The 24,813-nt window shown below is 37.8% G+C and overlaps 1 protein-coding gene across 13 annotated transcripts in view; it reads left to right on the plus strand.

Annotated features, from left to right (window-relative positions):
- The window catches only part of SPICE1 (spindle and centriole associated protein 1), a 64,094-nt gene that overhangs the window by 12,643 nt on the left and 26,638 nt on the right, over positions 1-24,813 (plus strand). For 10 of the 13 annotated variants that reach the window (XR_009047764.1, XR_009047761.1, XR_009047762.1 and 7 more), the window contains exons 4-11: positions 1,373-1,516; positions 6,155-6,257; positions 7,080-7,186; positions 9,007-9,122; positions 14,579-14,692; positions 22,446-22,588; positions 22,797-22,934; positions 23,291-23,556. Coding sequence is in view for 8 of the 13 variants with exons in the window: in XM_057697320.1 (XP_057553303.1) it covers positions 1,373-1,516; positions 6,155-6,257; positions 7,080-7,186; positions 9,007-9,122; positions 14,579-14,692; positions 22,446-22,588; positions 22,797-22,934; positions 23,291-23,556 (1,131 nt within the window). In the remaining 5 variants the exon portion in view is untranslated. The remainder of the gene's footprint in view (positions 1-1,372; positions 1,517-6,154; positions 6,258-7,079; positions 7,187-9,006; positions 9,123-14,578; positions 14,693-22,445; positions 22,589-22,796; positions 22,935-23,290; positions 23,557-24,813) is intronic. The other 3 variants (XR_009047765.1, XM_057697327.1, XM_057697326.1) reach the window with 2 other exon arrangements.

The following is a 24,813-nucleotide window of genomic DNA, read 5'->3' on the forward strand; positions in this document are numbered from 1 at the left end:
TTCACTGAAACATTTTAAAGCAAAGCCCAGAGGACATGTCATTTTGTGTCTACATATTCAGTTTGCATTAAAAAAAAATTAGGTATTTTCTTATATAACCACCGTGCCGTTATCATGCCTGACACTAATTTTATGGTATTACCTAATCCTGGTCCATATTCAGATTTCCCTCATTGTCTCAAAAATGTCATCTTCATTTGTTTTTTTTGTGAATCAGAATCCTTTCATAATATTTTGTTGTTAGTCTCTTAATGGACTGATTTCATATTGACATGGTATAAACTCAGTAGTACATTTTATCAGATGACATACGGGTTTTGTTCATATTTGTAGTTCTGAATACTAGAGTGCTTGTAAAGCCAATATCTGCTTTTGCTCCTTAGCCACCTTAGTGGACTCTTCCCATCTAACCCTTAAGCTGTGGCTCATATCTCTATTTCTGCTTCTGGAATTCCACTTCCTTGGAGTCCTGCATCTCCATGGACCCACTTCCACATTGCAGCCATTACAGGGCTATAAAAACACTGCATTGTGAGTTCTTGGTGGTGATGTAAATATCATGGAATGGGTGTGCCTTTGCCAGAGATGACTCAGTGGGTTTGTGCGTTTGCTGTTGCACTGTGTGTGTGTGTGTGTAATTGTACGTACATGTATAACTGAAAAATTTAACAAAGGAATTCTTAACTTTTATTATGTGGCATGTATTCTTAATATTTTCTATTCTATATTCTATTTTATTTTTTAAAAATGTTGGTTTTAGGACTTCCTAGGTGGCGCAGTGGTAAAGAATCTGCCTGCCAATGCAGGGGACACGGGTTTGAGCCCTGCCCTGGGAAGATTCCACATGCCACGGAGCAACTAAGCCCGTGCGCCTAAAAAAAAAAAAAAAAAAAGTTGGTTTTAACCCACGAATTTATTTTACTGCCCATTGAGTCCAAAGTTTGCAAAATGCTACATTATTGGATAGTCTTGCACAAAATAAGTAGAAATTAATATTCTTTTCATTTTGTCTTTTAGCTAGGTCTACTAGTTTGTTTTATTTATTTATTTTTTGGCCACACCACATGGCTTGTGGGATTTCAGTTCCTGACTAGGGATTTAGCACGGGCCACAGCAGTGAAAGCCCAGAATCCTTCCTACCCACTAGGCCACCAGGGAACTCCCTGGGTCTACTAGTTTTAGATACTTCTTTTTAAAAATCATTTTTGAAAATTTAGGAGATGGTGAAAATTTTGTGAATATACATATAATATACATATAGTGGACTAGAAAAAAATAAAAAAAGATGAACTTGATTAGGTTGTCCTACCATCTAAATAGGCAAGTTCTTTGTTCCTGAAACATGCTTTTATAGATTTTTTCTTCTATACAGATCCGTCGTCATGAAATACACAAATCAAAGAACAGAGCATTAGTACACTGGGAGCTCCAAGAAAAAGCTTTGAAGAGAAAATGGAAGAAGCAGAAACCGGAAATTTCTAATCTTGAGAAAAGGAGATTGTCTATCATGAAGGAGGTAATGCTAAACTGCATTATCTGTAGAGTTAGAAAGAGAAGAAGAGGTGAATAGGTGTCTCTCTTTTCCCCCATATTTGATTCACATTGGAGAGCCTCTCGTCATCGCGTCCTTACACTATGATCTACAGGTAGACTTTGGAAAAAGGAGCAGAGTGACGATTACAGTCTAGTTTCATGGTTTGAATTCCTGCTCTACAGTTTACTAGCCATGTACCTTAAATAATTAACTTCTCAACCTGAGTTTTCTTGTCTTTAAGCTGGAGTAACACTATTTGCCTGATTGTATTGTTATGAGATTTCAGTGATAAAATACTACTAAAGTGTTTAGTGCAGACCTTGGCACATAATTAGTGCCTATATATATATATATAAAGGCTGCTATAATTATTTTTCTCAGTTCAGCAGCCATGCTGTTAGATTATTTTGCAAAAAAAGACAATGTGTGCTTGTCCAACAAATTGGTAAGGCACTTGTCTTTGGCTTAATCTTTTGTCAGATGTAGGGTGTTTGAATAAGTAATCAGAGTGTGTAGGAGTAGACAAAATGGAAAATAAGAAGAAACTACAGCAAAAAACCTTCTTTTATTTGGGCTGAAATCATTGTAAAAGAAATGCCCTTTTTCTTCTTGTTCATTGTTGGAGCTTATGGCACTTGGCTGTCTGGGTGCCCTTCTACTGCAGCTTTAAGTCACATACTATCTTTTGAGGAATTTGTTAGGCTTCTTATTGAAATACGGAAGTCTTGACTTTATATATCATGAGGAAGAATTATACCTCCCAAATAAATGTTTATATGAGCTTATAAAAAGAACAGTGGATTGAGAGAGAATGGTTCTTTAGAGGTACAGATCTTTTGGTGATCTTAGACAAGTCACATACATTTAAATGTCATGTGGTAATTCTCTGAGAAAGTCCTGAGAACACAGATCTGGCCAGGGAAAAAGGCAGCCCCTTTGAGGTGACTCTGGGCTTTTGTTTCCCCTCCCTAGTGGCCCCTGCTCATGTCCTGGATCTCATACCTTGTAGATGTGGTAGAATTAGGGGCTGAAGAAGAGTGGTGAGAGAGGGCGAGGGAAGTTTCTCGGCCTTCTCTCTGCAGTCCTGCTTCCTCATGCTCTAGGGTAGTGTTTCTCAACCCTGACTGATTCTAATTTCCATTCAGAAAAAACCAGTATCTGGACTCAGACATATTTATACTCAGATATTCTGATTCAGTAGGTCTGAGATGTGGCCCCACTTAGGTATTTTTTAGGCATTTGCTATGTAATTTTTAATATTTTGCTAGGGTCGGGAACCTCTGTTATTAGTGGGATTTAGGCATTTCCATTTAACAACGTATGTTGGAGCTTTTGCCACGTCAGTGTTTAGAAATCTACCTTTTTTTTTTTTTTTTTTAATGGCCAGGTGTAAATGGATGTACCACAATTTATTTATCTAGTGCTTTATTGGTGGACATTTGAGATGTGTATTAGAGTCTGGTATAAGCATCTGGAAAAAAAAAGACCCCAGAACGTAATGGTTTAAACAAAACAAAAATGTGTTTCTCTCTTATGGAACAGCTCAGAGGTACATGGTAGTTGGTAGGGGGCTCGCTGGTCCTTTATGACAGGGCTTCTGTGTCTGAGTGCAGAGTGGCTGTTCTAGCTCCCTTCAGCTGTTTCCCAGGCAGCGTAAAGTGGGGAAGAGAATGCATGTCACTCCCTTACGTAACACCCAGAAGCTCTGGCTTCTGTCCCATTGTCCAGAACTTCATCAAGTGACCATTCTCACCTACAAGGGTGGTTGGGAAATTAGCTGTGTACTTGGCTAACTTGGGAGTTCTGCTGTTAAAGAGAAAACAGAAAGAAAGGATATTGGTGGATAAGTAACAGTGTCTGCCACCCACAGATTATTTCCTGCCTTGTCACTATAAATAATGTAATGAATATCCTTGAATATGTTTTTGAGTACATGTATAAATATATTTGTAGGATAAATTCTTAAAAGTGGAATTGCTGAGTCAAAGGATACGTACATCTGTTATTTCAGTGTTGCTGTATTTGCAACGTCTGTGATAAGGGATGTGAGGGGACCAAAGGAAGAGGCCTCCTTGGGCATATCCACCTAGGCTTTATCATTAAGTGTTCGAGCTACAAGGACCTATCCCCCAGAAGCCAGGCTCCTAGATTAATGTAAATTAAGAGAAAAGCTCTTTGACCAGCATAATCTTAGATTTCATTTGCTGTGTGATGTGCCCATGCCATGGGGATCAAGCAAATAAGGGTCCAAATCCAGAGCAGAGAGAGGGAGGCTTTGATAAAGATTTTATAAATTCCAAAAGTATAGTAACTAACCTAGTCTCTTTGTACTTTCCCAATTCTGTCTGCTTTTTTTTTTTTTTTTTTTACCAGAGAACAAAACTGCTAGCATGAGAAGTTTCAAATAATGTTTCTGAAGGGAGCTTGACTGATCTTTTGAAAACCCAAGATATGTTCTACTATTCATAAGTTTGGCTTTGTGCTCTACAGACCCATCTGGGAGGTAATACATACAGATGGGCCTGCAGAGATTGATGTACCTATCATGAGGATGAATTTTATCATAGAGGAGTGATAAAAAAAAAATCCAGAAAGAGCAAGAGAAGGCCAATGCACTGACCTCTGGCCACTCAAGCCATCTGCCCCAAGGAGCCTGGGCAGGGACTAGCAGGGAGAGGGCTGCAGGGCAGTGGATTTACTGGAGACCTCATTGTAATTAATATGAGGTCTTAAAAATTTTGTTAAATTGAAGTATAGTTGATTTACAATGTTGTATTACTTTCAGGTGTACAGCAAAGTGATTCAGTTATACATATATATGAACATTGGGGTGCATCTATCTTTTCAAATTAGAGTTTTCATCTTTTCTGGGTATAGGCTGAGGAGTGGGATTGCTGGATCATATGGTAGCTCTATTTTTAGTTTTTTGAGGAACTTCCGTACTGTTCTCCATAGTGGCTGCACCAGTTTACGTTCCTACCAACAGTGTAAGAGAGTTCCTTTTGTCCACACCCTCTCCAGTATTTATTATTTGTAGACTTTTTAATGATGGCCATTCTGACTGGTGTGAGGTGATATCTCATTGTAGTTTTGATTTGCATTTCTCTAATAATTAGCAGTGTTGAGCATACCAGGTCTTGATATAATAAAATTATTCCTCCACAATCTGCTCCTGTCAATTTGTATTTCTTTATTTTGATAGGAGCTCAGTGCCTGTTTTTAAAATAGTAAACTCTTAAAACTGCCATTAGGAAATATACCTTGTATAATTTTTCTAGTGTAAGTGGTAGATTATAATGCTCCATTGATTTTCTTTCTTAAGCTCTAATGTCCTGCAAGATGGCTAACCAGGGATGGAAATTTAAGTTGTAACCACATTCTCCAATATCCCTAGAGTTGTATACAGATTTGCAGTGTGTCCACACCTTATAACACCCCTGTGGGGTTGAGAAAGTTGTCGTATCCTCACTTACATATCAGTAAACTAAATTTAAAGAGGTTGGGTTTTGCCTAGTATCTCTTGAATGGGCCTAGGATGCCAGTCTTCTGACTCCAAATGTGCTCTTTGCCTTATACCATTCCAAAGCTTACTCTTTGTGGAAGGAACAAATTCAGGACTTTATTCTCACTTAACTGAGCCAGCCAACCTGCTTGGCTTTATTTTAGCAGGGGAAGAAAGGGAAAAAGTCAGAAGGTGACTCTCATTATTTTTCTTCATGTCTGAAAACAATAACTGAGGTCATATTATATACTTGTTTCCATGGTCTAGAGAAATTCTGGTAAGAGCATTTTTCCCCACATGTTTTGATTTGAGTCAGTGTTGGAAACTGGGCAGTTGCCAATTTTGAAATGCCTTTCAACCTAAGAATGCCATCTGGTGGTGGTGGGTGGAGTTGACTTGCTTTTACTGTGGCCTGCAGGTCCTTCTAAGTTGAAAGTACCTAATCATAGGCACCACTGTAATGGTATTTTTTGAGTTCTCATTTCTCCAGGATAAAAATCTAACTTGTTTTTAGATGCAGAAGCATCACTTTTTTGTTTATTGCCCCCAAACTCATATCTCACATCATGTTTTTTAAGTTGTGGTTCATGACCCATTAGTGAATAATGAGATCACTTTAGTAGTTAAAACACCAAAGATTCACACATCTGAATTTATGGCTCAAAGATTCATATGTTTACTCAATGTTTTTCAAACTGTGTATCACAGCTTGTTAATGGATTGTAAAATCAAGTTAGTGGGTTGCAACCATCACTTGAAAGAATAGAATAGAAACTAAAAGAAAATATCAGAGTGGTTCTCAAAGAGTAAGAGTGGGTTAACCAAAGAGTAAGGGTAAGCAAAACTTTTATTTTGGTGTATATTTACATTTAACTTTACATTTGTGTGTGGACTGGGTCATAGTTTAATAATGTATTTATTTGAATTGAAGCCAAGCTTTTGAAATCCACTAATTATTGTAATAGCCCCATCTACTGGTACTTAACGATATTGCCGCTGAAGAATTTTAGATTATTTTTAAGCTCCTGCCTTTGTACGGACATGTCCTTTGTGGTTTATTAAGTATATACATATATATTTTTTCTGAGTAATAATATTTATCATTAACATGTATCTAGATTCTTTCTGATCAATACCAGATGCATGATGTATTGGAAAACTCTGATCATTTGATGGCTACAGCAAAAGATCTGTTTGTTGATTTTCCTCGTAGACGCACAGGTGAAGTATTCACATCAAACAAAAAAAAAGTCTCTTTATCTTATTAACCATAGCCCACACCTGGCTATTTGAAAGAATTTAAAGTCTTTTTTCAGGTATCATATTATTTATATTACATGTATTCTAGAGTGGATACCATGAAAGAGTTATTAGGCATAGATTTATTATAATTTATTTGCTTTTCACTAAGAACATTGACTACTACAAATTACTCAGCTAAGGAAAGGTAAATTGTTACTATTTACTGAAATATTTTGTGACATGTATAAGATTTCATAATTTAAAATATGTCTTAATTTTCAGCTTATTAATATTAAATTACCTTATAATTAAAGTGTCTGTTTTGTATGTAATTTGAGTAAAGCTTAATTTAAAACCTCAAGCACCTTCATACTCTCTCTAAAAGGAACTTTGCCTCTTGTGAGATACACAATATTATTCACTTTAATGTGTATATAGTCTGTTGTTTATCTTAACCCCTTAAAAGAGATCATTAGTTTTCAGTTTAAGGTCTGAATTCTGGCTTGACCACTCATTGGTGTGACTCTGTGCCAGTCACTTCACATCTCTGAGTTTCAGTTTACCCGTGTGTAAAATAATAACAGTAATGACCTCGTAGGGTTTTGTGAGGGTGAAACAATTTAATATATGTAACAGCATGTAGAACAGTGCCTGACATATAGTAAGCACTATTTAAGTGTGAGTTGCTGTTATTGTTTAAGACTTTTGTATGATGATTCAAACCTATGGCAGTGTATAGTGCATGTGACGTCAGTTTAAGTAAATGAAACAAAATCGTCATGACTTACTTTCCTTCTGCAGGGTTTCCGAATGTAACAATGGCTCCTCATTCCTCTCAGGGTCCCATTGTGGTAAATCAAGACCCTGTCACCCAGGCCATCCTTAGTGAATCTGTCATTGAGCCACAGGTAATGTGCTTTGCTCTCCTCCATGATGCTCGTGCTGATATTAAAGTTGATGTAGATAGGTATTGTGGTAAACATTGCAAAAGCTTTAATATCTAAATACCAAGTTGTGGTCGCTAGAATTTTCTTACTCAAGCATATTGTACTTTCTGTGAGTAATGCTTATACTGAACAAAATAGGACTGGATAATAATAGCTAACAGGTATTGAATGCTTACCTAGGAGGTAGTTACTGTTATTATCCCCATTTAGCAGATGAAAAACTTGAGACTCAGAAAAAGGAAGTGACTTGTCCAGGATCACATAGCTAGTTAGCATTAGAGATGGCATTCACATGTAGGCTGTGTGGCTCCATAAGACTGTGTCACCATCTACAGATATGGAAACAGCGAGAGAGTCTTTCCACGTCCCACTTTGGAGTCAGGTGATTCTGTGTTCGTGTTCTGTTACTTGCTAGCTGTTTGATATTGAGTTGATTTCTCGAGGTATGGGGTTGGCTCAGAGTGTTTTTTGTTGAATGGAAATAGAATATACCTGCTGTGGTTGTTGCGAGGATCAGCTGAGATAGCGCCAGGAACCAGAAAGCAAGAGTAGAGCCACTAAAGGATTTTAAGAAGAGCATAGTCATGGCGAAAGTGATAGTAGTGTGGAAGATGGATTGGGGAGGGAGAGACAAGACTGGTGAGAGGATCTGGTTAGAAGAGTCAGGTTGGAATCTTAGTGAGAAGTGGTGAGGACTGACCCAAAGCAGTGGCAGTAGGGAAGGAGGTACAGGTGAAGAGGGATAGACTTGAGAGCTTAAAAAGGGGTAGACTTGACAGAATTGGGTGACTGCTTGGATGTGATGGATGAGGAAGAAGGATGGTTTTCAATCTGCTCACCTGAGAATCTAAGTAGATGGTGATGCTGTTCGTGGTATTGGTAATATGGCAGGAACAAAGTTTCTGAAAGAATGATAGAAGAGGCTTAGGAAAATGATAAATTTTAGACATGTTGAGTGTATGTGTGTAAGATGTTCTCCTAGGAATATCTTTAGGCAGTTGGCTATAAATGTTGAGGGCTCAAGAGAGATCTGGGTGAAAACAGAGATTTGGAAATTAACAGCATTTGGCTTGTAATTGCACCTTGGTATTAGATATAATCATATAGGAAATGAGTCAGATGAGAGACGAAAAGGTCCAAAGGGAAGACCTTGAGTGACATCAAATATAAGGGAAGGGTAGAAAAAGAACCAATAAAGGAGATTGGGAAGGACTGGCCAAAAGAAGAAGAAACATCAAGAAAATATGGTATCATGGAAGTAAAAAAGAAAAGTTTATAAAGATTTTGAAGGAAAGAAATGAGTGGTCACTGATGTCTAATGAGTCAGAAGTAAGGGAAGGCAAAGGCAGAAATATCCATTTGATTTGGGATAAAGTGTGTTGATGTTGACCATGTAGAGAACAGTTTAAATGGAGTGGCAGGGCAGAAGCAAGTTGCTGGGCATAAATGGTGAATGAGAAGTGGGGGGCAGCTCTTTCAAGAAGTTTATGGCACAAAAAGAGAAGACAGCTGGTAGTTCAAGGCAAGTATAGGGTCAGGATAAGATGGGAGAGCCTCACATTTAAATGTGGATGAGCTGAGGCCAGTAAGGAGAAGGTTGAAGAAGCAGGAGAGAGGAGGGGCAATTGATAGACTGGAAGGAGTTAAGAGAGTTTGGGTTCTAGACTACATGTGGAGGGATTAGGCTTAGAAGGAGAAACTTCTGTTACCATAAAAAGAAAGAAAGGAAGAGTGTGTGTATAACCAACCTGTGTTATTATTTTATTGTTGTGTTGAGAAAGGCTCTTAATGAAATAGATGATGACGAACGAGAAGGAACTGTTAACAGCCAGTCAGAAGAAAGTGAGAATGAGTTGGATAACTCTCTAAACTCTCAGTCAAACACAAATGCAGACACGTAAGTATATATGGCATAAATATCTACAATGCTTCCCTTTTTTCCAAGGCCATTTCTTCCCTCCCCCCAGCTTTATTGAGATATAATAGATATATAATGTTGTATAAGTTTAAGGGGTACAGCATGTTGATTTGATATACTTATATATTGCAGAATGGTTACCATCATGGAACGTAGTGATGTTCTCACTAACTCTGTCACATCATATAATTACAATTTCTTTTTTGTGGTGAAAAAATTTAAGCTCTACTCTCTTAGCAACTTTCAAGTATAAAATACAATATTATTAGCTATAATCACATGAAGTTATTCATCTTAATTTGTACCCTTTTACCATCTCCCCATTTTCCCCACCTCCCAGCCCCTGGTAACCACCACTCTACTCTGTTTCTGTGAGTTCAGCTTTTTTAGATTCCACATATAAGTGACATTATACAATATTTGTCTTTCTTTGTCTGACATATTTCTCAATGTAATGCCTTCCAGGTTCATCCATGTTGTCACAAATGGCAGGATTTCCTTCTTTATCGTGGCTGTATAATATTCCATTGTGTGATGATTAGTGATGTCAGGCACCTTTTCATGCACCTGTTGGCTTTGTGTATGTTATCTTTGGAGAAATGCCTCTTCAGTTCCTCTGCCCATTTTTTAAATTGGATTGTTTGGTTTTTTGCTTTCAAGATGTATGAGTTCTTTATATATTTTGGATATTAACCCCTTATTAAATATATGATTTGCAAATATTTTCTCCCATTCCATAGGTTGACCTTTTATTTTGTTGATTGTTTCATTTGCTATGCAGAAGCTTTTTAGTTTCATGTAGTTCTGCTTACTTATTTTTGCTTTTTTGCTTGTGCTTTTGGTGTCAGATCCAAAAAATTGTTGCCAAGACCAATGTTGATGAGCTTCCACTATGTTTTCTTCTATGATTTTTACCATTTCAGGTCTAATATTTAAGTCTTTAATCAATTTTTTAAAATGTATTTATTTTATTTATTTATTGGCTGCATTGGGTCTTCGTTGCTGCATGCAGGCTTTCTCTAGTTGTGGCGAACAGGGCTACTCTTCGTCGTGGTGCACAGGCTTCTCAGTGCAGTGGTTTCTCTTGTGTAGCACGGCTCTAGGAGCACGGGCTCAGTAGTTGTGGCTTGTGGGCTCTAGAGCCCAGGCTCAGTAGTTGTGGTGCACAGGCTTAGTTGCTCCATGTCATGTGGGATCTTCCCGGACCAGGGATTGAACCCATGTCCCCTGAATTGGCAGGCAGATTCTTAACCTATGCGCCACCAGAGAAGTCCTTTTAATCCATTCTGAGTTAATTTTTGTGCGTGGTGTAAGATGGGGTCCAATTTCATTCTTTTGCACATCTTTATTTAGTTTTAGTTGGAAAACTCATATATATATTTAAGTTGTTTCCAATATTTTTCAATTAAAAGATGCTGCAGTGGTGGGATTTTAGGGTTAAAAGGTAAATGCTATGTAATTTTGTTTAAAAATTACTGAATTCTGCTTTACAAGTGTTGTAGCATCTTGCACTCCTACTGGCAACATACAAGAGTGTCTGCACCAGAGTGTGTTGTCAGACTTTTTTGCTGATTTCATAGGTGAGAAATGTTATCTCAGTGTAGTTTTATGTTGCATTTCTGTTATAAGTGAAATTGATAATTTTTTCATGTATTTAAGGGACATTACAATGAACTGTCTATGTCTTTTGCCCATTTTGCTTTTGGGGTTTTGGTCCTTTTTTTTTTTTATTAATTTGTAAGCATTCTTTATGTATTAAGGATATTAGTCTTTTACCTGTGTAACATGTTATATTTTCTCCCAGTTTGTTATCTTTTTAATTTCTTTAACAAGCAAAAGATTTAAGATTTTATGTATCTATAAAATGAGTGAATTCCATGTTTTCTTTGAATACTTCTGTATTTTATTTTTTTATTTAGTTCTCTGATCCATTCAGAGTTTATTTTGGTATGTGGTGTGAGGTATGGGTCCAATTTTGATCTTTTCCTAAATGGCTATGCAGCTGCCCCAACACCATTTATTAAAAAGATTGTCCTTCCCTCACTGATTTGAGCTTCTGCCTGTGTGCATAAATTACCGTGTATACCTGCATCTGCTTCTGAATTTTCTGTTCTAGTCCACTGGCCTTGTTTCTCTAATCATTTCTCCAGTACCACACTGTTTTAATTAGAGTTTGTGTTATTTTAATAGACTTCCCTCATAGCCTTTTTTAGTTCAGAGTTTTTGTAGTGAATCTTACATGTTTGTTTTTCTTTATGAGTTTAGTATCAATTTATTTAGCTTCATAAAAAAGTTTATTGGTATTTTTGTTATATTAATAAATTAACTAGAGAGACTTGACATCTTTATTATGTTGGGTTTTACTATACAAGAACAAAGTATGTTTTTCCATTTGTTAAAGTCTACCTTTTTGTTTTTGAAGAGTGTTTTTCTCATATAGGTTTGCTCATTTCATGTTGAGATTATTCCTAAGTGTTTTTGCTGTTGTTACTATTTTATTTTACTTATTTATTTTTTTAAGAGAGAGAAGGAAGGATTTATTATTACTTGGAACAAGTAAGGTGAACTCCAGGGATCTTTCCCGAAGCAGTGTCTCCTCAGACAGCAAAAATGGGGAAGTTTTAAGCTAAGGGTGCATGCATATTCTTAAAGGGGCCTGAGCAGAGGAGAATTCAGCATAGAATCAGAGCAAAGTTTGACAGAGTCCAAGCTTTAGTTGAAGTCAGGAGGGTCAACATCATCATTCCATCCTCCACATCCTCCACATAACTAAGGTAGGGGCCTTAGTTCCTGCAGAACTTAAAGACTGTATCAGACGGTTATGTATATCCCTTGAGGAGCAACTAGGACTGTGTTTAATTGCTGGATTCTTGTTTCTTGACTGCTTTTACTTTTTTCCTGAATTCCCTTACTTCCCTTAAGATCATTAATTACTGAGACTAGTTCAAGGGCAAGCATTGTAGTCAGACTTCGATCACAAAATGGCTTAGGCCAAAAATGGCTTCTCTCTCTCTCTTTTTTTTTTTTTGGCTCCACTGTGCAGCTTGCTGATTCCCCGACCAGGAATTGAACCTGGGCCATGGCAGTGAAAGCACCGAATCCTAACCACTAGACCACCAAGGAACTCCCATGGCATCTCTCGTTTTTTAAAAAATTTATTTTATTGAAGGATAGTTGACTTATAGTGTTGTGTTCGTTTCTGCTGTACAGCAAAGTGATTCAGTTATACCTATATATGTTCTTTATCATACTCTTTCCCACTATGGTTTATCAAGGATATTGAATATAGTTCTCTGTGCTGTACACTAGGACCTTGTTTATCCATTCTATATATGATAGTTTGCATCTGCTAATCCCAGACTTCCAATCCATCCCTCCCTCCCCCCCACCGACTACACCCTCTAACTAGTTGTTTGTGTTATGAAGGCTATTGATTTCAGTGGGGTTTTTTTTGTTGTTGTTGTTTGGGGATCTTTTAATTAAAAAAGAATACTTATCCATGATTTGAGAGGCATTTAGACAGCAAAACGTGTATTTATATGATTACAATTTGTATTTTTCAGTAATCTGCATCATCTTCAGATCTTTTGAGTGTCCTATGTGTTTTATCTAGTGAATTTCTTAGCACTACATCTGATAAAAGTGATGCTCATTTCTCAAAGGGGTTTGCTGAATATTACCAATGCTGACCACAAACCTAGACCTGCAGAGACAGATATCGTCATACATTCTGATGACGAGTGTTTAGCCCCTTAGAGAGCTGAATGTCTCAGCACTCACTCGAGGGTGACCCCCCCACAGAGGCTGCAAATTCTGGTGTCTACCAGCTGATTAGTCCCAGTTCTTAGCAGGCTCCATAGGCCCAATTCTTCCAACTTTTAAAAGGAAACTAGAGAAGGTAGAAACCTCCTGATTTCTAAATTTTGGAAACTTTGAATGTTAAAAAAAAAAAAGAAAAAGAAAACCAAACTATGTGTGAAACACTGTTGGAGCCAAACAAAGCAGGTTTTCTGCCTAGAGACGTCCCTCCAGTTGCAGTTTTCAGCCTCTGCCCTCAGGGACTTTTGAGGACTGAAGTTCAAGTCCTCCTAGGGGTGCCTTCTTGATCAGATCCTAAGGACCATGATGCAGAAACTCCAGAAGGGAAGAGTTGCGGTTGCTTCTGAGATGCTTCACCATCATTGTACATGTCTCATCGAGGCAAACAGCATATGCTCTTACTCAGTAAAGTCCCTTATTTGACACTCTCAAATTAGATATTTCCACTGGTTTTCTAAGAATATGAGAACTTGCAGTCTATTGTAAAATGCTTTTATACCCTCTCTCTGTAGTCAACCAGAGTCATCTGTTCTTTGTGGTTATTAAAACCTGTCAGTAAAACCTACACCAGTTTTCTGGATTAGCCTATGATATCTCTAACAGGGATTGTGGAATCTTCAGGAAGACAGAGGCACTAAGACAGTGCACAAATTTGAAATGGGGTCAGTGCATTGTTGCATTTTCAGGGACATGAAGAGAGGGCTCCTCTATTAAAAGTCTGCTTAATCATTTCACATCTTTCACTATTAACTAAGGAAAAGGAAAATGTGAGTCGGTTTTCATTTGGGAGGAGATTTGCTCTGGGTGTGTGCAGCTTCAGAATTTAAATCTCTGTTGATATGTTTAAGTGTCAAATGTGTACCTTTAATAAATTCTATAAGCACTGCCCTCAACTCAAAACTTTCTCGACCACAGAGCTGTCTTACAGTGATACAGAACAAGTGTAAAGCCACCTGTACTTGGGTCATCCAAAGAAAAAAATACATAGGGAATTTTACACTTTCTAGGAAGATTAGCTAAGAAGCAGATGGCGCTGTAAAAAAGGGCCTTGTTGAAGCTTCAAAAGGAGATCAGGACAGAGACCCCCCCAGGGCAGATGGGAAGAAACACTAAGGGGACCCATGCAGAATCCTCAGGTTATCTGCCGGACCACCAGAGGCCTACTATTACATATACACAGTGGGACTTTAAAAGATACAGGTTTGGAAGCTTTATGGTTTTCAACAGGGTCATGGGAGCTTTGTTCCCTTTTTATTTGGTTTCTTTAAAAGGTGAATGGAACGAGGGCTTTCTGAGACTTGGGGTAGTCCTCAAAGATCTTGAGGTAGAACTCATGGTGGTGAAAAGCTCGCAGCCCAAGGAAAGAAAGTGAGAAAAATTGCAAATACAGGTGCTAGAAGGGACCAGGTGGCCAGGGCATAGCCTCTCCGTTCAGTCATCGCAACATGGAAATTGGCTCCAGAAATGTACATGAACAAGCCACCTTGCGGAATCCTGTAGATGATTTCCCCAGGCTTCCTGGGCTGGGCCATTATAGTCACTATGAATGTTGATTCCCATTACCAAAATAAATAAGAAGACACCCAGGCTAAACTGTATGTCTGTGTACCACTCAGCAGGGTATTCAGCACAGTAAACCAGATAGTAGCCTTGGAGGAGTCCGTTTCCCATGCAGAAGACAAAGCCTCTGAAAAGGAATATAACTGGAAGAGGCCTCCTTCTAGTGAGCAGTGAGTAAGCAAATGTCCTGCTGGTCTCGGAGGATCTCCTGGGGAGGTGGAGGGCGGCTGTGGCTCACTGCGGGGACAAGGACGCTGGTGGTGGAGGTACTAGGGAGTACTCATTGGTGTGAACTGTCCTGGAGCCTGCCATTTTGTTGCCAAGCTGATTTCAGTGTGTTATCTTGATATTCCGCTACCTTATTGAACCTTTGTTGAGTTAGTTTTAGCATTGATTTTCTAGGATTTTCTAGGTATTCTATCATGTCATCTGCAAATAGACATAGTTTTGTTTTCTGAGTCGTATATCGCTAGATGTTTCTTTTGTATATTGCAGTAGCTATTGGTAAATAATAGTGGAAATAGTGGGCATTCTTGTTTTGCTCCTGATCTGTGAAAATGATACTATTGTTTCCTCTTAAGTGCTGGCTTCAGTATTCAGGTCTTTTTTTTTTTTTAAACAATGCTACGGAAACATCTTTCAAATCCAGTTTTCTTGAGTGTTTTTATCAAAAATGAGTGTTGCTACCAAATGTAAAATAGATAGCTAGTGGGAAGTTGCTGTATAAAATAGGGAGATAAACTCGATGATGCGTGATGACTTAGAGGGCTGGGATAGGGAGGGTGGGGGGGAGTCATGGGAGGGAGCGGATATGGGGATATGTGTATAAATACAGAAAAAAAGTGAGTGTTGAATTTTTTCAAAGACTTTTTAACATCTATAGGAAAAAATATGTGTTTCCTGACTAAATCTATTAATATGGTTCATTATATTACAGATGTCTTATTGAAATATCCTTGAATTCCTGAAATAAATTCTACTTGGCATATTATTTCCATTATTGTCATTTTGGATGTTGTTTGTTAATATTTAGTAGTATTCTTGCATTAATTTCATAAATGATATTATCTATAATTTTAAAATATTCAATATTAGATGTAACAACATTATACTTGATTTCATAAGAAGCATTTGATGGAAGGTTTTCCAATTTTTTAAGTTCTGGAACAATTTATGTAGCATTGGGACTATCTGTACTTTGAAGGTTTGGTAGAATTCCCCTGTGAAACTATTGGAACCTAGTGCTTTTTTTGTGGAGAAGTGCCATAATAACTTTCTTTCTTTTAATATATGTATATTTTAATTAATTAATTAATTAACTAACTAATTAATGTATTATCTGCATTGGGTCTTCGTTGCTACACACAGGCTTTCTCTAGTTGTGGCAAGCAGGGTCTACTCTTCATTGCAGTGCGTGCGCTTCTCATTGCAGTGGTTTCTCTTGTTGCAGAGCATGGGCTCTAGGGTGCATGGGCTTCAGTAGTCATGGCTCATGGCTCTAGAGTGCAGGCTCAGTAGTTGTGGTGCTCGGGCTTAGTTGCTCCGCAGCATGTGGGATTTTCCTGGACCAGGGATTGAACCCATGTCCCATGCATTGGCAGGCAGATTCTTAACGACCGTGCCACTAGGGAAGTCCCTCATCCCTATTATTTTTTTTTAAATAAATTTATTTATTTATTTATTCGCTGTGTTGGGTCTCTGCTGCTGCACACAGGCTTTCTCTAGTTACGACGGTGGGGGGGTGGCTACTCTTTGTTGTGGTGCACGGGCTCCTCATTGCTGTGGCTTCTTTAGTTGTAGAGCACGGGCTCTAGATGTGCGGGCTTCAGTAGTTGTGGCTCACGGGCTCTAGAGCGCAGGCTCAATAGTTGTGGCACACGGGCTTAGTTGCTCCATAGCATGTGGAATCTTCCTGGAGCAGGGCTTGAACCCAGGTCCCCTGCATTGGCAGGCTGATTCTTAACCACTGCACCACCTAGGAAGTCCCCTCATCCCCATTTTTTAGCTGCATTTTTTCCCTTTAACAGAACATAAAACATTTACATATTTTTTCCTCTTGTATCTCCATTTTTGTTTTAGTTAGAGCTATAGTTAAATATATTAAATGCTCATCATCAGTCCTTTTTCCCTAGTTAACTCTTGGTTGATTCTCTCAGTTAGACAAAACCCATGGTGTAGGGCTTGTAAATATAGTATTCCCTGTAAGTTTTTAAAAGTTTAGAAGTTTTTATGTGGCTTTGATATTTGAAGGACATTTTGGCTGGATATAAAATCTTTGGTTCCTGTTTTGTTTACTTAACTTTCTTGAAAATGCTACTCCATTCTTGGTTTGCTTAGAATGTTGCTTTTGGGAAGTCTGATGCTAGGATGATTTTCTTGCCCTTATAAATAATTTGGCATTTTTATCTAGTGACCTGATTTCCTTTATCTTTAAAATTTAGATATTGCTAAGCTGTGTCTTAGAGTTTACCTTTCCAGGTCAATTTTTCCTTTCTCAACACAGTTGGCCCTTTCCTATATTATTTATACATATATGTAATATATATTGTATTATATTATGTTATAATATATATATATAGGCCCTTTCATATATACATATATATATATTCAGTTCTGTTTTTTGTTTTGTTTTGTTTTGTTTTTTTTTGGTTTGTAAGGTTTTCTTGAATTATAGTTTTAGATATTAGTTCTAAATCACTGTTTCATTTTTCTTTTTCAGAGACTCCTTTTATATTCAGAAAAGATTTTTCCTGTTTTCCACTTCAAGCATTTTCACTAATGCTTTGTATTCTTCTTAATCTTATTTTTATTCTTATTGTTGTTTTTCTGTAATTCTCCAATAATGCTTGCTTTTCTTGTTTCACTATATAGTGTTTTGGAGGATATGTAGAGTAATTCAAATTTAGCTGGTCACCATTTTCTTAGGAATACCTGGGAATATGTATCAGCTTTTAAGTACTTTTCCTTTCAGAATCTAAATATAATTAATCTTGTACGGAATCACTTTTTTTTAATAGGGATAATACTAATTTTTATTTTTGTTTATTTATTTATTTATTGGCTGGCTTGGGTCTTCATTGCTGTGCTTGGGCTTTTCTCTAGTTGCCATGCTTGGTCTCAGTAGTTGTGGTGCACGGGGTCTAGGGTGTGAGGGCTTCAATAGTTGTGGCACACAGACTCAGTAGTTGTGGCACACTTGCTTAGTTGCTCCATGGCATGTGTGATCTTCCCAGACCAGGGATTGAACCCATGTCCCCTGCATTGACAGGCGGATTCTTAACTACTGCACCACCAGGGAAGTCCCCACAATTACTTTTATTCTTTACACTTGAATCAAATAATTTTTTTCACTTGGCAGGTTAAGGTTTTATTGTTTGAAAGGGCAATTTCCAACTTATGAATCCCTTATGTCTCAAAATGTTACTTATTGACCACTGGGCATGAGGTTTCAGAATATGTGTTAGACTTGGAATCTGGGGACTAGGCTGTTGGTTACTTAGTAATTAGATAATCTGGGTCTTTATTTCCTCAGTTGTAAAATATGAGTCAGGGTAGAACATATGATTTCTAAGGTGTCTTCTGGTTTAAAAATTTCTATGAATTCTGTGAGTTCCTGTGAGCACTGAATTGATTTCTCATAGCAAATATTAAACATGATAAATAAGTTCCTAACTCAATCCTCAAAAGCCTCTACTGAGTCATTGATGTTTTTAGAGGTCATTGCATTCCAAGTGAGGAAGCAGTGATTGCAAGCATTTCTCTCATTTTAAGCATTACCACTACCTTACTTCCTCTGTAAAGCTTTGTGTACAGGCTAGGGAGAGGGAGAGGTGTTGTTAGAGGCACCCATGGGAAACAAGGGGGAAAGAATCGAGAGGAGGAAATCCCAAGTGGCAAAAACTGCATGACAAGGAAAATTGCTCTTTCCAGTAGACTTGGGTAGCTTCCTTTGGATGGGGTTTGTATGTTAGGGATATAATTAGAGATGCTGATATTCCTAAGCTGTCTATGAAATAAAGTCATTAAAATACAGTTGTAGTTGATGCTGCCATAAAATAGTATTGGTGCTCATCAGTGGTCATCAGTGGAGATGGAAGGAGCTTGGATGTGAAGCAGTGCCCAAAGTAAATAAAATAAGTAAAATTGAGTTCTAGATCTAAGTGAGATTATTGTCTTCATATGGAGATAAATACTTTAAAGTAATTTCTTTCCCCTCCTGTCATATTTCAAAAATAATATGTGTAAAATATTTTAAATTTCTTAACTGAAAGTTGCCAAATTTAAGGTAGTGTGTTAGTTTCCTGGAGTTGCTATAACAAATTTTTACAAGCTTCGTGGCTTAAAACAACAGAAATTTATTTTCTCACACTTCTGGAGGCCAGAAATCTGAAATCAGTTTCACTGGACCAAGATCAAGGTGTTGGCAGAGCCACTCTCCCTCTAGAGGCACTAGAAGAAAATCTGTTCCTTTGCTATTCCAGCTTTTGATGGCTGTTGGTCTTCCTTGGCTTGTGACTGCATGACTTCAGTCTCTCCCTCTGTCTTCACATCACCTCGTGTGTGTGCGTGTCTGTGTGTGTGCATGTATGTATGTGTGTGAAAATCTACTGCTTCTCTTTTATAAGAATATACATGATTGCATTTAGGGCCCACAGACGATAACTTCACCATTTCAAGATCTTTAACTTAATCACATCTGCAAAGATCCCTTTTTGGCCACTTTCAGGTTCCAGGGATTAGAGCATGGGCGTATCTTCAGGGACCATAATTTAACTTACTACAGCCCACCCACTGGTCTACATGCAAAATTTACATTCATTTCCCCAGTGTCTCAGCAGCACCTCGGTTCAAAATTTCATCTAAACATCAACTCAAACCAAATCTCATCATCTAAATCAGGTATGGGTAAAACTCTGGATATGGTACACCCTGGGCCAGTATTATTCTCCATCTATGGTCCTGTGAAACTAGAAAACAAGTTATCTGCTTTCAGGATACAGTGATGGAGCAAAATAGGCAATAATCATTATAGATATCACCATTCTAAAAAGGAGAAAATCAAAGGAAGAAATGGTCACCAGTCTCAACCCAGCAGGGCAAATTTTATTAGGTTTCAAGGCCTGGTAATAATCCTCTGTGGCTTGATACTTCACCCTTTGGGTCCATGTTTCTGTGCTCTGTGCTTGTGGCTCTGGCCTTGGACTCTGTGTCTGTGGATCTGGTCTTGATACCTGCAGCCTTGGCTTTCAAATCATTATTCCTTTTTTTCCTGAAGCCCATGTTTTCCCGTGAGTAATTTTATCAGCCTGTTTACTATCTGGAGAATTTTAGGAGTTTGACACCCTTCCTTCATTTCATCCTATCTCTGACCCTTTCAGTACCAGCTTGTAGTATTTCTGCTGGTATAACATCCTTGAAAGATCTTATGGGTCTCCTGTGTACGTCATGGGAAAGCATACCATTAGACGAGAGCTCCTCCATCGATCTTTGCTGGATAATCCCATCTTTGTTGTTGGCTTCTCCTGAGATCATTGAGGGGATCCGTGAGTCATATGCCTCACCTGTTTAGAAGTAGCAAAAGGTTATCCAGCCATACACTTGTCCTTCTCTCCAGAGCCTGCTTTCCTAACAGTGAATATTAATTTGAGCATCTTTTGCAATCTGAAGAGTGAGAATTTCTCAAATCAAGTCCCGGTTCCTTTTTGCTTGACAGCTCTTCTCTCAATTTATCTCTTTCCTCTTGCATTTCACTCTAAGCAGCAAGAAGAAAGCAGGCTGCACATTTAGTGCTTTCCTTGTAAACCTCCACAGCTAAATATCCAGTTTCATTGCCTACAAATTTTGCTTCCCATACAACTCAGCTTAGTTTTCTGCCACTTTATAGTAAGGATTGCCTTTTTTCCAGTATCCAATAACATGTTCCTCATTTCTTTCTGAATCCTTATCAGAAACTCATTTAATATTCATATTTCTATCAACATTCTATTTATGGTGATACATTATTTTCTAGGATGATATAGGCTTTCTCTACCATGCGCCTCACTTCCTCTTGGGCCCTTACTGGAAGAGTCTTTAGCATTCATATTTTTACCAATAGTCTTTTTAAGGCAATCAGGTTTTTTCTATCATTCACCTCAAAATTATTTCAGCTTTTACCCATTATCCAATTCCGAAGCTACTTTCACATTTTTAGGTATTTGTTACATCAGCACCCCATATCCAGGTACCAAAATCTGTATTAATTTTCTGGGGCTGTGTTAATAAATTTCCACAAACTTGGTGGCTTCAAACCACAGACATTTTTTCTCTCACAGTTTAGAGGCCAGAAATCCTGAATCAGTTTCACTAGACTGAAATGAAGGTGTTGGTATTGCCACATTCCCTCTGGATACTCTAAGTTAGAATCCATTCCTTACCTCTTCCAGCTTCTGGTGGCTGATGGTGTCCTTTGGCTTGTGTCCGCATCACCCCCAGTCTCTGCCTCCACCTCACATCGCCTTCTCCACTTGTGTGTGTCAAATCCTCCCTCTGCTTCTCTCTTAAGGATGCTTATGATTGCATTCAGGGCCCACTTGGATAATCCAGGAGCATCTCCCTATCTCAAGATCCTTAACTTAATCACATCTGCAAAGTCCCTTTTTAGTCAGATAAGATAACATTCACAAATTCCAGGGATTAGGTTATGGGTATCTTTTAAGCCTACCATAGGAGTCTTTCTGATGCTTTGATAACTAGCCATAATGTGAATGGGCCACATTATGGGCCTTTTGCTAACTAAACTTTATAGCAACCCAGTGTTCAATGTGCAGTACACAGGTTGCTTGAAAGCAGCTCCTCTAGGTTGAGATTTGTGGAGCCACTAAGTAAGATCTCCCCTTTCTTCTGTCGTTGTCGTTGTTGTTTTCTCATAACAGTTTTATTGATTTATAGTTCACATACCATACAATCTACCCATTTAAACCATAATATTCAAAGATTTTTAGATTTTTAGTATATTCATTGAACTGTGTAACCCACAATCAATTTCAGAACATTTTCATTATCCCCAAAAGAAGCGCCATACTCTTCAATAGTCAGACCCCGTTTTCTCCCAAACCTTTCAGCCCAATCTAACTTATTAGATAAATCTGGTTTTGTTTTGTTTTTTAATCTCTGTAGATTTGCCTATGCTGGACATTTCCTGTATATAGAATCATGCAATATATGATCTTTTGTGTCTGGTGTCTGTCACATGCTTTCAAGATTTATCCATATTGTAACGTTAGCATTTCATTCCTTTTCACAGCTGAATAATATTCTTTTGTGTGGACATAGCACATTTTACTTATCCATTCATCAGCTGGTGGACATTTGGGTTGTTTCCACTTTTAGGCCCTCTACCTCTTTTAAGTATTAGTCCAGTTGGGGAACAGACAAAGATATCAGACAGTTGGAGATTGAAAAATAGCTCTATCAGTGGCAAAGATGATGATAGCAAAAGGCTTCTCTCTCTCATCCCCTACACTGCAGCTCTTCTCATTCCCTCTCCCCACCTCCCTGCCACACAGGGACAGAGCCTGCTCCAGTCACTTTACTTCAGTAATGAGCAGAGACTGTGCTGTGAGGACAAGCTCCTGCGTAGAAACCTTGTCCTTTTTCAAGAGAAAGAGAGAGGAGGATGGAGCCTATAGCACAAAACTTCAGAAAGGGCAAATCGCTTCAGGTTTAGGAGCCAGTATAGCTAGGAAACTGGGAGGGAGATAGAGTGATTTCTTCTAACATGGAGCAGACTGGCATTTTAGTTTTTTATCTTGTAAGTTAAAGCCAAATATTTCTCTTTGATTATGAATTATTAAAAGTTTTTTCAAATCAAACATGTGAACAGTTGAACAAGTTAATGATAGCACTTATTAATTCTAATGTATCTTGTCCCATAATTTGTAGGTTTCTCCACCAACTAAAGGAAGATAATTCCGAGTTAATTAATAAACTATGGACTGATATTCAGCAAAAAGTAGCAACACAGTCACAAATAACAGCCTCTTCAGGAACTCCATCATCTGCTTCTCCATCAGGAGAACAAAAAGGTTTGATCCCCGACTGTATTATTTCTCCCAGAATAGTAGCTTATTCCATTATGTTCTTTCTTAAACAGTAATTTTTAAAGGAACGTGACTTGAGTTCTGACTGTCTTGGCCTGATTGAGTAAATACTGATTGAGCTGTCAATTGAAAAGTTTAAAATTTTTTTGTTGTTGTTCACTTGAGATACTTTTGGAAAAATTCTCTCTTTTAGCTGCTCTGAACGCTACCAATGCTGTTAAGAGAATCCATACGAGGCTTCAACCTGAAGAATCTACTGAGACTCTAGACTCAAGCTATGTTGTAGGACAAGTGCTGAACTCAAGGAAGCAAAAACAGCTGCTAAATAAAGGTTCAGTCTCTTAATTGACAAAGTGGGTTATTAAACATGTAACTTGATACAGTTATCTTAGTCTCTTAGTACATGTCTTTTCCCTTAAACTCATCCAGTTGGATCCTACAAAGTAAGAGTTTGTTGAATGGTAGCCAGGAAATGCCTCCTTTTATTCCACGTAACTCTAAAAGGATGGTTCTCATCCATTCGTTATAGATAGCGTAAATCTGGTTTAAACAGTGTAGATTCTTTATGAGAAAATGGTGATGACTTTGATTAAAAAAAACCCTTTTATAAATTGTGAACAACACCCAAACGTTTTTCTAGTATAATTTTTCCTGGTCTTAACATAGAATGACTTCTGTCATTGTCAGTGAAAAGAAAACCAGACTTGCGTGCTCCTTCCAAACAGAAGAATAGCATGTTATCAGCCAGCACAGCCTCCACGGACTTACCGAATCACAGCAACCCCAGCCTAGATGTCCTCAAGCACATGATACATGAAGTGGAACATGAAATGGCAGAATATGAGAGGTGGACAGGACGTGAGGTCCAGGGGCTCCAGAACAGTCAGGGTCTCACCGGCTTCACCCTGTCGCTTGTGAGCTCCCTGTGTCGCCTGGTTCGGTACCTTAAAGAGGTAAGGTTATTAGAGTCTTCTCTTCTGTCAGACAGATGGCAGAAATGGGTAGGTTTTTCTCCTCTACACTTGAATTACTGCAATCTCCAAATAAAGTATAGTCAAATTTGAATAGCTTTGTTTAAAATACCTCAGCTTTAGAGCACATGTAGTAGAGCTTTATCCTCTTAATTTTCCTCTACAGATACATCAGGTAAGTGATGTTGATTTTAATATGAGCTTTAGTAAAATATAATTAGTTAGATAAATCTGCTATGAATAAAATTGTATCTTGTGCTAATACTTAATATTACTGTTCAGCAGTCATAGATTAATTAGAACTACTAAACATGTCCTCGTTCTATTGCTTTTCTCTGCTTGCTACTCCCGCTTCAGTTCAGTTTGGACAGTGGTGTGCCTGTAATCTGTAGACACAGATTAGAAAAATTCTTCATGTTATCTGCATCACTGGTAACTTGGGCTTTGCTTCAGTATCTGAAGTGGGAGACATTTTATTATCATGAAAATAATTGGTAAGACAAGGAAGAATTGTTTCTTTAATTCATTTGTGAATAATAATCAGTTCTCAGAATGCTGTGGGGTTAGAATTGGTTATGTATTACATCTTTTTGAAAACACTATTTAAACTGTTATTTATTTATTTATTTATTTATTTTTGAATTTTTAAAAAATTTATTTTTTGGCTGCGTTGGGTCTTCATTACTCAGCACAGGCTTTCTCTAGTTGAGATGAGCGGGAGCTACTCTTTGTTGTGGTCTGCGGAGGGCATGGGTTTCAGTAGTTGCAGCATGCAGGCTCAGTAGTTGTGGTGCACGGGCTTAGTTGCTTCGAGGCGTGTGGGATCTTCCTGAACCAGGGCTTGAACCTCATGTCCCCTGCATTGGCAGGCAGATCCTTAACCACTGCATCATCAAGGAGGTCCCTATTTTTTATGTATTTAAATTTTTTAAGCAAATACGACCAAAAAATGTTTAAGGAAATTTTATCATTCAAAAAAAAGTTGATTCACCACCCTGATTTACATGTATAAATTTCTCTGGAGCTGTCTTCCTAAATTTGCTATTTATTTATTTATTGAAATGTTTACTGCTTTTGTGTATATATTTTTAAATTTATTTTTTATATTGGAGTATATTTCATTTACAATGTTGTGTTAGTTTCAGGTGTATAGCAGTGTGATTTAGCTATATATATATCTTTTTTCAGATTCTTTTCCCATATAGGTTAATACAGAGTATTGAGTTCCCTGTGCTGTAC

Source organism: Hippopotamus amphibius, chromosome 10, assembly GCF_030028045.1.
Source record: "Hippopotamus amphibius kiboko isolate mHipAmp2 chromosome 10, mHipAmp2.hap2, whole genome shotgun sequence".
Lineage (NCBI taxonomy): Eukaryota > Metazoa > Chordata > Mammalia > Artiodactyla > Hippopotamidae > Hippopotamus > Hippopotamus amphibius.